Source organism: Macaca fascicularis, chromosome 13 (genome assembly GCF_037993035.2).
Source record: "Macaca fascicularis isolate 582-1 chromosome 13, T2T-MFA8v1.1".
In the NCBI taxonomy this organism is placed as follows: domain Eukaryota; kingdom Metazoa; phylum Chordata; class Mammalia; order Primates; family Cercopithecidae; genus Macaca; species Macaca fascicularis.
The window spans coordinates 91204066-91216379 of NC_088387.1; the positions used below are offsets into that span (position 1 = coordinate 91204066).

Consider the following 12314-nt stretch of genomic DNA (forward strand, 5'->3'; position numbering starts at 1 on the left):
CTTCACTTATCCCTCCACTCATTCTTCAGACATTTATCGTATGTCTAGTATGTTTAGTCACCATCCTGGGTACTGAGGTTACAACTACAAATGAGTCCTTGCCTTCACGGTAGCAACAGTCAGTAGAGGAGACAGAAAAGTAATTTCACAGTGCTTGGTAATAAATTACAGCAATGGGGTGAACACAGGGTCCTAGAGAGGCACGTTGGAAAAGCCTTGGGAGATTGAAATGCTTCCCAGGGGAAGTAACTTCCAAGCCAAGATTAGAAGAGGAAAAAATAGCCAGGCCTTGGAAGCGAGGAGAGTGCATTTCAGATATACAGGAGAGAGACAGCACCTGCAAAGTTCCAGAGGTGACAAAGAGCAAGTGAAGTGGAACGTGGCTAGAACTTTGAGAGTGCAGAGAGCAGGAATCAGAAGTGGTGCCAGGCCACTAAGGATGGTGAGCCACAATTAAGAGTCTCGATTTGATTTTGTGAGCAGTTAGGCAGCACTGAAAGATGTTAAAGATGCAGTTCTGGAAAGATCATTCTAGCTGCAGCATGCAGGGTAGATTGAAAAGGGATACAGCCAGAGAGGAAGTTGCTGCAGTAATCTAGAAAAGACAGAATGGAAATGGAGAGAAACAGCCAGATGGAGAGATAAATAAGACAAATGCCCAAGACTACATTTGATTACATTGGGTCTGGGGCAGAAAGAGGCAGGATTAGAGAATATCTCTTGGTTTTGGCACATAGTGCATAGTAAGCTGTGGAACTCAGGAGGGTCTGCAGGCTTGGCTGAGGTGTGGGAAGCAGAGGGATGACAAGGTCATCTCATGGGGTCAAGAGAAGATGCTCATCAGGGTTAGGGTTAGAGGTTAAAGGAGGTAGACACTGGGAACTCTTTGAAAGCTGCCCACCAGAGCACCCAACCAAGTTCCTAAGCAGTTCACTTCTCTGTTCTGACCCACTTATTCCCTTCCTAGACCACTGGAATTAATAACACGTTCAGCAATTCAAAGGTGGTGATATAATGGAATAGCATATCTCACTGTTATGTTAAGTGTCTTTTCTGAAACACAGGATTTCTGTAACCAGAGTGAGGGTGGCTATTGAGGCAAGAAGTAAGAGCAGTATATGTTTATGTGAATGAACAAATTAATCTGCATGTGAAATCCCGGCAAAATTGACATGAAATAAAAATTTCATGCCTTACAGTGTATCAGTGTTGCCCATGAAATGTGATTAAAAGGAATTTTTGATTTTACAGTTGTCATACTTTTTATACTGCTTGCATTTTTCTCTTCTAAAGAGTTCAGTTTGAACCAAGGGGCCAGCCACAGATTCGGCATTTTATATTTTTCCTCATAGCTGAGAGCAGGCTTCCTTACATAGATCTGAGCTGGGGAGGTGTTAGATGTTCTCAGATCTAAAAATGAAATCTGTGATTCTAAAAGCCGGTAGCAAGATCAGTGCCCTGAGTCCTGAGAGAACTGACATTCTGGAAAGGTCATGTGGCCAAGAGCTTTTCTCCTCTCATTCTTTCTTCCTCACACACATTGGCTCTGCGTTGCGGCTGGTGGTGAGGAAAGGAAGGGATGAACCATTGTCCATGAAGCCATCTGTGCTAGCACTGGTGATGGAGTGACAGAGGGATGTGGGGGAGGGAAAGATGTGCCCACGCCACCTGCAACTGGGATCCATAGATTGTCACCTCCTTGGGGACAGAGAGCTCTCTCCCAGGAAGTTGGTCTCATTCCCACTTTATGTCTTATACTTGTGTCTCTCTTCGCCTTTCTGGCCCTGGAAATTAGGGAAATGGAACATGATGAAAATGACCCATTCATTTTCTCTGTCTGGGTTTGACCTCTGCAATGTGTGCTGGAAGTGCAGGACTTGGGAGGAAATCCTCATTTCTAGTTAGACCAACATAGCTTTTTGTTTAGTAATAGATGTGCATGAACCACCTCACCCAGGGCCTTGCTGAGGTCACATCTTCACCCACCTGGTCAGACTGCAGTGGAAGCCCCTGGCTAGGATGTGCCTGTGGCAGCCCAGCCGGCGGTTTCCCATCTTCCTGTTACCGAGGAGCAGCAGCCAGTCCCTCCCTCCTGGACAGGTCGCTGCACCTGCTGGTTTCCAGAGCTCAGTAGAAACTGCCTCTTCGGGTGGTCATTCAAGAGTGGGTACATGAGTATACACAGTGTACAAGGCCACAGAATAGACCTGGGTCACAGCTGGAACAGTCCTGGTACAGAGGTATTACAACATGTGACAAGGACGCTGGGTCCAGCAGGCCTGATTCAAATTCCCTTCGCTAGTCGGAGTGAGTTCCTTAGCCTTTCTGGGCCTCAGTTTCCTCATTAGTGAACCTGTAAACCAGTAGCAGCCTCATAGAGTTACTGTGAGCAGTAAAGATGTGAGGTGCTCTGTATGGTACCTGTTGGGAAGGGTTCAATGAGCAGTAGTCTAACAGCTTTCCAGGAGATGGATACCATCATCACTGTAAACTGGGAACTCCAAGCAGCGAAGGTTCAGTCCCAGCGTGTCTCACGCCAGGCCTGTTTGATTTCTGTTTCATTGTGCTGTGTAGTTGCCTGACCTTTTCCCATTCTCTAACTGTCTTCAGACTCCCGTCTGGGATGCCAGAGCCCACCTTTGAGATTCAGAGCTGTTGTCAATTCCAGAGAAGCCAGAGCAGCTTCTCTTTGGCACCGACATTTCAGTAATAATAATTATGCTCTCCACTCTGCTTCAGAGTTAGTGGATCTGCCTCTCCATCACTCCCTCCTGGTTTCATGCTGGAGAATAAAATCCCGAATGTTTCTAATTTATGACCAAGTCTTTTCTCCCATCAAGGCAGCATGCCACAGGAGGAAGATCATGTGTCTGGGTGTCCCAGGGCCTGGGTCCTGGCCCCGGCAGGCAAGCCACGGAAGCACTGGGAGCCCTGACTGCTCATCGATGAAACGGGTGTGACGATGATCATCGTCATGCTTTACGTTATAGGCTGCTGCCAGGATGTAACGAGCTTGTGGGATAAAATAAAAGGCATCGCACGCATCATGACATGACTGTGATGACTGACAGTGACCATCACTGAGCATGTTTCTGACATGCCAACTTGTCACATATTCAGGTGCAGGGTGGAGGGTGTTGTGGGGTGAGCAGGAGGCAGTGACTGTGCAGAGGCAAGAGGGGCCACTCTTCCCTAGACCCTGGGATTAACATCTCAGAGCACCTCCCTGGAAGCATTTTCAGACAGTAAGTGGCACTGAATGCTCCAGAGGTTGGCAGTCCAGGAAGCCCTTGGAGCCCCAGTTTAAGTTGGGGGAAACCGAGAGTCTTCGCTGAGTCATTCATTAAAAATAGAAGAGAAAGAAACGGCATGTCAGCGATCAGCTCAGAGAAGCATGCCTTCATCATGTGCTGCTGTGGCCATCGGGTCTAGAGACCCCGGGAGTCTGTTTCCCCAGGAGGTAAAGCTGAGACCGGAGTCTCCTCCTGGCTCATGGAGACTCTACGGTGTCCCCCACCCCACCCCCAATCTTTCCTGCTCACTGCCTCTTCTTCCAGTAAAACACCGCGTCTTTAATAAATTATCAACATACTTTCTCGTCTGTCTGCCGGCGCCAGAGCTCGGTGTTGGCAGGGTTTTCCATTCCCTCATGCCCCTAATAGATCTCACTGTTTGATTAATCTTTTAGATCTCTCCCACAGAAACCCTGCTCTCTGGGCCAACTCTCCCCACCATGTCCGGCTTTCCGGATTTTTTTCTCAGACTCTCAACCTTGTTGCTGCCTATCCCCATGCTCATCCCTTGGTCCTTGGACCACGGACAACTCCTATGTAGGGCTCCAAGGCAGATGCCTTTAGCCCCGGCGAGTTCACAGGGAGACTGTAGGGACGAGCACCAGATTAGGAGTCATAAGACGTGGATTTCCCTCACCCCAGTTACTCACCAGGTGTGCCACCTTGAGCGACATTCTGAGCCTTAGTTCGGCTCATCTGTGGAGTGGGGGTGGTTGTGAGGGTCACCTGAGGCAAGGGGAGAGTCCAGGCTCCTGAGCTGTGAGCAGGGGCAGGAGGGGGGTCCTGTGAAGCTTTTCGAGCCTGTGAGGTATGGGATGGCACTGCACTACCTGCTCTCCCTGGGCTTGTGCGTGCTGGAGGAGCTCGTAGGGTATAGCCCTGTTCTTTACTCTGCAGGGACAGAGGCTCAGGGTCTCAGAGACCAGGAGGACAACGGCTCAGGCTCCAACCCACGCCTGCTGTGTCAGTAAGGTGGACCCAGTTTAGGAGGTTAAACTGTGTCGTCTCCATGGTCCTTTCCTTTTCTAAACCATGAGCTTGTGATTCTAGTCAATGAACTGAACCTGGCATGCAGGCCGGCTCAGCCACTCTCTGGGCGTGATGATAGCAATTCTAGCTACCATTTCCTCAGCACCCTTTAAACACCAGGAGCTCACATGCATCTGCAGTCTTCACAACAAAAATGTGTATTTATCCTCATTTTACAGGGAACAATCTTGAAGCTCAGAGAGGGTAAATGACGTGTCCAAGGGCACACAACCAGTTCTTGACATGTCCAGACTCAAATCCAGGCATCAGAGCCCAGGTTCTTTTCACTCACATTGACACTGCATTCTTTGATCTCTCCTCCTCTTGCCTCTCAGTGCCCCTTACCTGCTTGAGGGACATGATGGAACCCCTCACCAAAGATGCCTTTCCAGCCCCTGTGAGATCTGGCTCCACCCAGCAGGCAAAGTCGTCTGCAGATTTGGGCTGATGCTAAAAATAATAATAGTTACTATTTGTCAAGCATCTGTAATCACCTAACATAATAATAGTCTGAGAGAAAAAATCTTCCAGAATTGTTATCTCCATTTTCCAGATGAAGAAACTGAGGCTTGGGAAAGTATCATCGGATGCCCATTGACAATTGAGCCTCAGTTACAAAATGGCATTTGTGACATTCCATTCAAATTAAACATGCGTATTGAATGTTGGCTACAGTCAGAGCTTCTGACAGCTGATGCTGTGAGAGCGTTTAGCAAGAGAGCCTTGGGTCCAAGGCTTACAGAGGAGCAGATGGAAAGCTGGAGAGGTGGGTGATTGGCTCACGGTCCCACAGCTGGCCAGTGGTAGCCTGATCCCCCAACCCAGGATTCTGGGAACTGCCTCACGTGGTCTGCAGGTCTAGATCTGTGCCCATAACTGGGATTCTGTACCCCATTTCTGTCTGTCCCTCCCTACTTCACCCCCATGAGATCCAGCACCTCCTCCTCCATGAAGCCATCTTTGCCACCCCAGGCAGAGTTATGCCTCTGCATAGCTGTGTGTGTGCATGCATCTGTGTCACTGTGGTCAATATACCTGCCTCCTCAGCCGGTCCTCCAAGGCAGGACAAATGGCCCCTGTCCTCAAAAGCTCTCTAAGGAGATAACTGTCAGTACCACCCTCCCTCTCCAACTTGCCCCTGAGTAACTTGCACTGCAAAAGCTGGTGTGTGGGGTACCCCTGCCTGCCAGCATGTGGAAGAGGAAGCATCCCCAAGGCAGTGCCTTCGTCCTAACCCCAAGAGGGGTTTCCGAGCATCTTCCCCCATGGCAGGGACCACAGCAGCCCGGAGCAGCTTCAGGCCTGGCCATTGGACACACCCTGTCCTGATGGTGGCAGCCTACTGAGTCGCTCTGCTTGGGCTCTTTTTCCTCCGCTGTCTCTTATGGAGACACCAGGAGGCTCTGCCGAGCTCTGTGACTTGTCTTCTGTTAGAGAGATATGACCTCCTCCCTGACATCTGCCTTGTTCCTCTTGGGGCTGACCATGCTGGCTCCCTCCCCTCTGCCTGGGCCTCTCCAAGCCCCTCCATGCTCTCACAGACCTGCCACCTGCCAACTAAGACTTCCTCCAGGTCTCCCTCAACCCTGGTTCCGCCTCAACCACCTACGAGCAATGCCCTCCCTCTCCTCCACTCCTAAGTGAGTCAGGTCTGTGTCCAAAGATAAGCAAGGCCAAGGTCTCCTCTCACTGGGAGCTGTTTCAACACATTCTCCTTCCCTTTTTGTACTGGTTATCTAATGTACAACAAATCACTCCTGATTAAACTTCGTGGTGTAAAACAACAAGAATCATTGATTATCTTCACAGTGTCTGTGGGTCGGGAATTCAGAGCATCTTGGCTGGGTAGTTCTGGCTTGGAGCCTCATTGAACTGCAGTTGGAAGTCTGCTGTAGCCACTGTCGTCTGAAGGCTTGATTGGAGCTGCAGACCCACTTCCAAGGTGGCTCATTCATATAGCTGGCAAGTTGGTGCCAGCCTTCAGCAGGTGGCAACAGTTCCTCTCCACCTGGACATCTCTCCATAGACAGGGCACTCGAGTGTCCCCACAGCATGGCAGCTGGCTTCCCTCAAAGTGGCCAAGGCAAAGCCTGCAATGTTTTTGTGATTTAACCTTGGGAGTCACACACTGTCACTTCTACCATATTCTATAGGTCATATGAGCTGCCCTGCTTCATTGAGGCAGGGGCTACACAAGGACATAAAACCCAGTTGGTAAAGATCAGTGGCAGCCATCCAGGGGGCTGGCTGTCCCACTTTAGAAAGCTGGAAAAGGCTGTCTTCAGTTGACCTAGGAACGCACTTCCTGACTTACTTTCTCCCTTTTTCCATCAATGGACAACTGGTTTACTTAAATCCTGTTCTAGTGATGTAAAGATGGACAAGGCCATGGGCCTTCCCTGGAGGAACTCACAGTCAAATTGAGGAGAGTCTCATCACAAGAACTGCTTCAAAAGAGTTATGTACAGAATGATGGCAACACAAAGGACAGGTTCTTACCTATTTGGGGGAGTATGGAAGGGGACATTTGCTCTGGGTCTTAAAGGTTGAGTAAGAGTCCTCAGGTAGAGGAAGGAGAAAGGATATGGCTCCATGCAGAGGTAATAGCATGAGCCATGGCGGAGAGTCATGGCAGCATACAAGACTGTGATTTTGAAGGGTCTAGAAGGCTGTGATAGGGAGTTTGGACTTCATACATCAGGAACTGCTGGAGGGAGTCAAACCAGAGGAAGCTCTGGCAGAGCTATGTGGTGGACAGGACATGACTGGCAGGGGCAGAGGCTGAAGACAGAAAGTCAGGTCAGGAAGCTGCTGCAGTGCTCCTCTGAGAAAAAAGGACTATCTGAGAGACCATGGGCATGACAGGAGGGGTGAATTCAGGAGGTGGGGCAGAAAGGACATGGTGAGAAATTGTCTCTGGCAGAGAGGACAGGCTTGAAGGACAAGACTTAACTTTTCCACCATCTCTGCCCCTGGGGCCTTCCTTCCCTAACTTTTGGCTCCTCCCGGATGACCCACACCCAGCCCATGCTTGAGTCCTGAACAGAGCTACCTGGCTTTTTCTAAATAAGTTCTCTGGACCAACACCGTGAGCCTTCAGTGTATGCCCCTGTAGAAAAAACTGATCAGAGTTATGTGAGAGGCCAACATGACATCAGGACTATTAGCCTAGGACTAAGTATCTTAAATGTTTTGGCCACAGACTTTCTTGAGACTAGTGAAAACTATGAACTATCTTTCCAGGAAAAAAAATGCACATTTGTACACACAGTTTGCAAACAATTTCAGAGGCTCACATGTCCCTCGAAGTCTATCCCTGGGTCTCTGAACCCTACCTTAAAAGCCCCAGGTCCAGGAAAAAAATAGAAAATGAAAAAAGCAAATATTTGACTCCCTAAAGTCTGTTATTTACTTCCTCTTTTAATATCCCCCAGCCCCCTGCAATAATGGAACATCCCCCGAAATAGCAAGAAACAGGAGGAAGCATTTACCCAATGATAGCCCCTGGTGCCACCAGCCTCACTTGGCGGGTTTATTTTCATTATTATAGTAATTTTCAAGCTGCAGGCTACAATTTTCACTTGCAGCGAGGTATTAAATTGAAATTACCCCAGATGTAATTGTCATAGGAAATAATCCTGGATACATGGAAGTGAATGCCTTTTCAAGATGGGGTTTTATCACTCATACCAGGGTTTGGGGCTCTGCCTCTTTTACATGCCAGATTTAGGTGTGTGTTGCAGGGGCCAGGCGTCAGCACAACATGGTAGCCTGAAGCTGTTAACCCAGAACACAGTGAAGCCTCCGCCTACTGGAATCTACCCACTGGCCAGTGGCATGGGCAGATGGGCTGAAAGGGCACAGAGTGGGGAGCAGAGCCCAAGACTTGGGGTTGTGTTCATGCAGCTACCAGGAGCCACCGTACGCTAGCTCAGGCATGCAAGAAACACCACACTTATTTTCCGTATATCAACTCAACTTGTCTCCAAGCCCAGGTTCCCCCAAGGTGGAAGAAAATTCAGATTTAGTTATTCTTGGAGCTCCCCAGCCCCTCTTAGGGCCTGGTGAAGCCATGGGGTCTTACCTAGTGCTTTGCAGTTGGGGAAGCCCCTCTAGATATCAAGCATCTGGCATAGGGGTGCCCACCCAGATGCCTTCGGTTCTAGCCCTGCAGATATGCTCTGTCCCTGAAGGTCTCACTTGTCCTGTGCCTTTCCTTCCCTAGATGCACGCTGCTGGTGTATTGCACGGACCTTCCACCCACTAGCATCATCATCACCTTCCACAATGAGGCCCGCTCCACGCTGCTCAGGACCATCCGCAGGTGAGGCATCCTTGCTCGTCTGTTGGCCAGCTCCGGGCCAGCAATTGGTGACAGTGTGTCTGCTCCCCTGGTGCCCGGCCCTGTCCTAGGAACACCAGACACATCTAACTACATGCCAGGCACTATTGTATATGTCACATGTGTCCACTCAATCACTCCTCACATTCCTGTAAGGGAGGTTATTATCTCATTTTATAGAAAGACAGAGGCCTGTGGTGTTAGGTAATGTGCAGAAGGTCAAAGAGAGGAAGTAGAAGAAGCAACCTCAGAGCCCTCGGCCTGCCTACTCTGCCAAGCTGCCCCTAGAGCGTGGGCTCTGACTTCCACAAATGAGGAACGGGCTGAGGCCATGAGAGGCTGAGTGCACACCCCAGCCCCAGCATCAGGCTGGGGTCAGTACCCAGCACCCTGACTCTCTGCCCTCCCACACACTTGCCAGGGGCCATGCAAATCAGAACGGCCTGCAGCAATCACTAAGGCTTGCCTTCCTGACCATCTACCTGCAGTTCCATCCCTGGTGCCCTCGGGCTTCAGTCCACTTATCCTCTGGGTCATGTTCTTGCTCTAATAGGTATATCCTGCTACAAATGGCCTCTGGCCTATGTGGGTTTTTGATATGCCCAAGTCCCAGTGCCAGGCCCTAGCAGAACTCCCCTCAGAACGTAGAACTGCACTCAGAAGACTTACCCAGGAATTCCTCCCCCAGATTCTCCAAAGACTCTGGCTGTTTCACCCTCCTTCCCCCATACCCACCCTCCTCTCCGGAAGTCATCTGTCCTCCTCTCCCTCCCTCAGGCCACCAGCAGCATCTACCTCTCAGATGGCAATGACAGCAGCCGCCCTCACTCCAGCTCCTGTGCACACATATTCTGTGCACCTCAGCTGCAGAGGTGAGGAGGCCACTGCCACGCCCACTTCACAGCTGAGGAAACTGACATTGGAGATACTAAATCAAGGTCCCGTGTCACCTAGCCAATGATAGTGAGGCAGGATTCCAGGCCTTGCACTCTGATCTCAGAGTCCTCCTTCTTGGCAGCCTGAGCAGGGAGAGGCTAGTCCCAGTGGTGGCATTCAGCATCCTTCGGGGCCAGGAGTGCCACAGCCACATCCCACAGCTGAGCAAGAACCCGCAGTACCTCCATGTCCCCATGACACACGGCTCATTAGACCCTTCCTGTCCTGCTGAGCAGCACATCAGCTGGTGCCGATGCCACAAAGAAGGAAATATGATGAAACATGGGTCAGAGAGCACCAAACAGCAAAATCTCTTACTGTTTCCATCATGCAGGCCACACTTTTCCTGTCTCTCCCACCCCCGCATGGCTGTGGGCAGTGGGAAGCTCTAGGTGATTGGGAGGTAAGTCCTGCAGTAGGGTCACCCTGCGGGAAGGCACCAAATCTTCAGCTCCATCTGTCACGAATGATGAATGTCCATGTACAGGGTCACCAAATCCCTTAGAGACATAGGGAGGGACCTGCCCAGACACACAGTTTTTAGCCCAGTGCTTCCACTCATCCAAGGGGACAGCCCTGTCTGCTGTTAAGACATCCTCAGCAATGACAGGCTGGCTTCTTCCTCCAGCCACATGCCCATCCTGGCTTCTGCAATCACCCCAAGAGCCACCTGATTCAAACTTGATTTCCCAACAAGGCAACAGCTCTTGACAAGAAAATGTGCCAAGTCACTGTCAGGTGTCACCGGGAGTCTCGGGGTAGATTAACAATAACAAAGTGCCTGGCTGGTTAAGTGTGGGGACAACAGGGATGGAGGAGGCCCAATTCTCCTGGGTCTCCTGTGGTGAGGGGAAGAGCGTCTGGGGCATCCAGGCTGAGAGAACACACGGGGAAGTGGAGGTGGCTGGTTCTGAAGTGCCAGACCACAGCCCCGCCGCTGCGATCTGCTGGGGCACCAGGGCGGGTTCATGGAGCAGGCCAACTGCAACCTCTGCCTTCCCCACCACTATGGTGGCTGCTCCACTGGTCATGACTGGGCATACCTGCCAGATGTTTCCATGAGAACAGCGTTAGCGTCTGAGAGAGGCCCCTCGCTTTCCAGGCCGGCCTCTCCCTGCCCATCCTGTAAGAAGCTCTCTGATGCCGGGCGCCTCCATCCCCTGACACAGTCACACACATGCAACCAATCAGGGGCTTCCTCTGGGCCCTTCTCTGCATATCACTACTGCAGTACTTGCTGCATTTTTCCGGCCTGTAACCTTCAGTAAGCTCCTTTAGGGCAAGGGCTTATCTTATCCATCTCTTAACCTCCCCGTGGCTCAGTTTCCTAACCAAGGAAATGAGAATACTAATCCTACTTAGTGCATAGGGTTGATAGGGTTGCTACGGGTTCATTCGGCTAAAGGACTGAGAACTGTGCCTGGCATGGAGTACGTGCTTGATCAAAGAGAAGAGGCTATGGGAGACTTAAAAGGGTGCCACACTTGGAGTCAGAAGCCCTGGAGTCAAATCCAAACCCTACCACTGTCTAGCCGTGTGACCCTGGGGCATGTTATTAACTACATCTGCAGAAAATGATGATAAAAATATCTTTCATGTTTCTAATTCTATCACATTTCTCACAGTAAACTTTCCTCTTGGGAATGTCTTGGACATTTGGGGGCATTACAGTGTATGTAATATGGGGGCTTCTAGGCCCCCCAGGCCTCCCTAACAGTGTTTATGTCCTCGAGGGTACTTTAGCTGCTGTGCTCAGACTCTAAGACATGTTTCTCCTCTTCCTGCCACTCCTCCACCTCTATATGGTATTAATGATACTTAATAATAATAAGATTACTATGTTAAATGTATCCTGAGCTTTGTGGCCTGCAGAACACCTTCCTTCTCTCACTCCAGTTGGAGCCTCATCCTGAGCCTATGGGGCAGGTGGGGCACATAGTGAGAGCAGAGGCATCAGGCCTCAGGTTTCCTGGCTTTCCCGGAGGTACAGCCCAGCTCCTCTGTATGCCCGCCTGACGGAGGGCTGCCCCGAGGCCCTGGAACCCTGCACTCTGGGAGGGTTCTCGGGGCCCATCAGCCCCGTACTTTTCAGAAGACACCCATGACGTGCCAGATGACTTAGCTGAGAGAGCCCATTTCCTGCCTCCTAGGAACTTCAGATGTCAGCCAGCCTCGAGCTCAGACCCAAGCGTGACACACACAAACAGCAAATCGGGGACCTGAGAGCCATGTGTGGACAACCAGGAGCTTATATCAAAAGCAGGCAGGGCAGAAATGAATGTTAGGGGTGGAGGCAGGAAAGATTACTTCTAGAAACTTCCATGCCTTAAGATTCTATACCTCCCTTTCACTCCCTATCCTGTTGCACAAATGGATCACTAGCCACTGAGAGGGGACTGACTGAAGGGCATGTCCTGTCTCAGAGGTCTTCAATAAAGAGATCTTCTCTAAGGTACCTTTCATTGTTAACTTTCTGGAATTCTGGACAGGCTTTGTTGTCAGGCTCTTTGCAAACCCCTGCCCGGACCCTCTGGCCCCCTAAGCTCTTGAGTTAGCTGGGGACTAGATAGGCTCACGTGGGGCACTCAGAGGCAGGTGGAGGCTCAGTGGGGTACACAGATGACGGGGTGGGGGTAGAGAAGCATGACCTTGATGCATTAGGGGACCTTCTCACTTAGAGAGGAAACAAGCCCTGAAGAGTGGTTTATGTTGAC

The 12314-nt window shown here is 50.5% G+C and overlaps 1 protein-coding gene across 11 annotated transcripts in view; it reads left to right on the plus strand.

The window, feature by feature from the left end:
- GALNT14 (polypeptide N-acetylgalactosaminyltransferase 14) overlaps nt 1-12314 on the plus strand; it is a 258864-nt gene that overhangs the window by 195816 nt on the left and 50734 nt on the right. For all 11 annotated transcript variants that reach the window (XR_012422513.1, XR_012422514.1, XR_012422515.1 and 8 more), the window contains one exon: nt 8548-8646. Coding sequence is in view for 5 of the 11 variants with exons in the window: in XM_005576193.4 (XP_005576250.1) it covers nt 8548-8646 (99 nt within the window). In the remaining 6 variants the exon portion in view is untranslated. The remainder of the gene's footprint in view (nt 1-8547; nt 8647-12314) is intronic.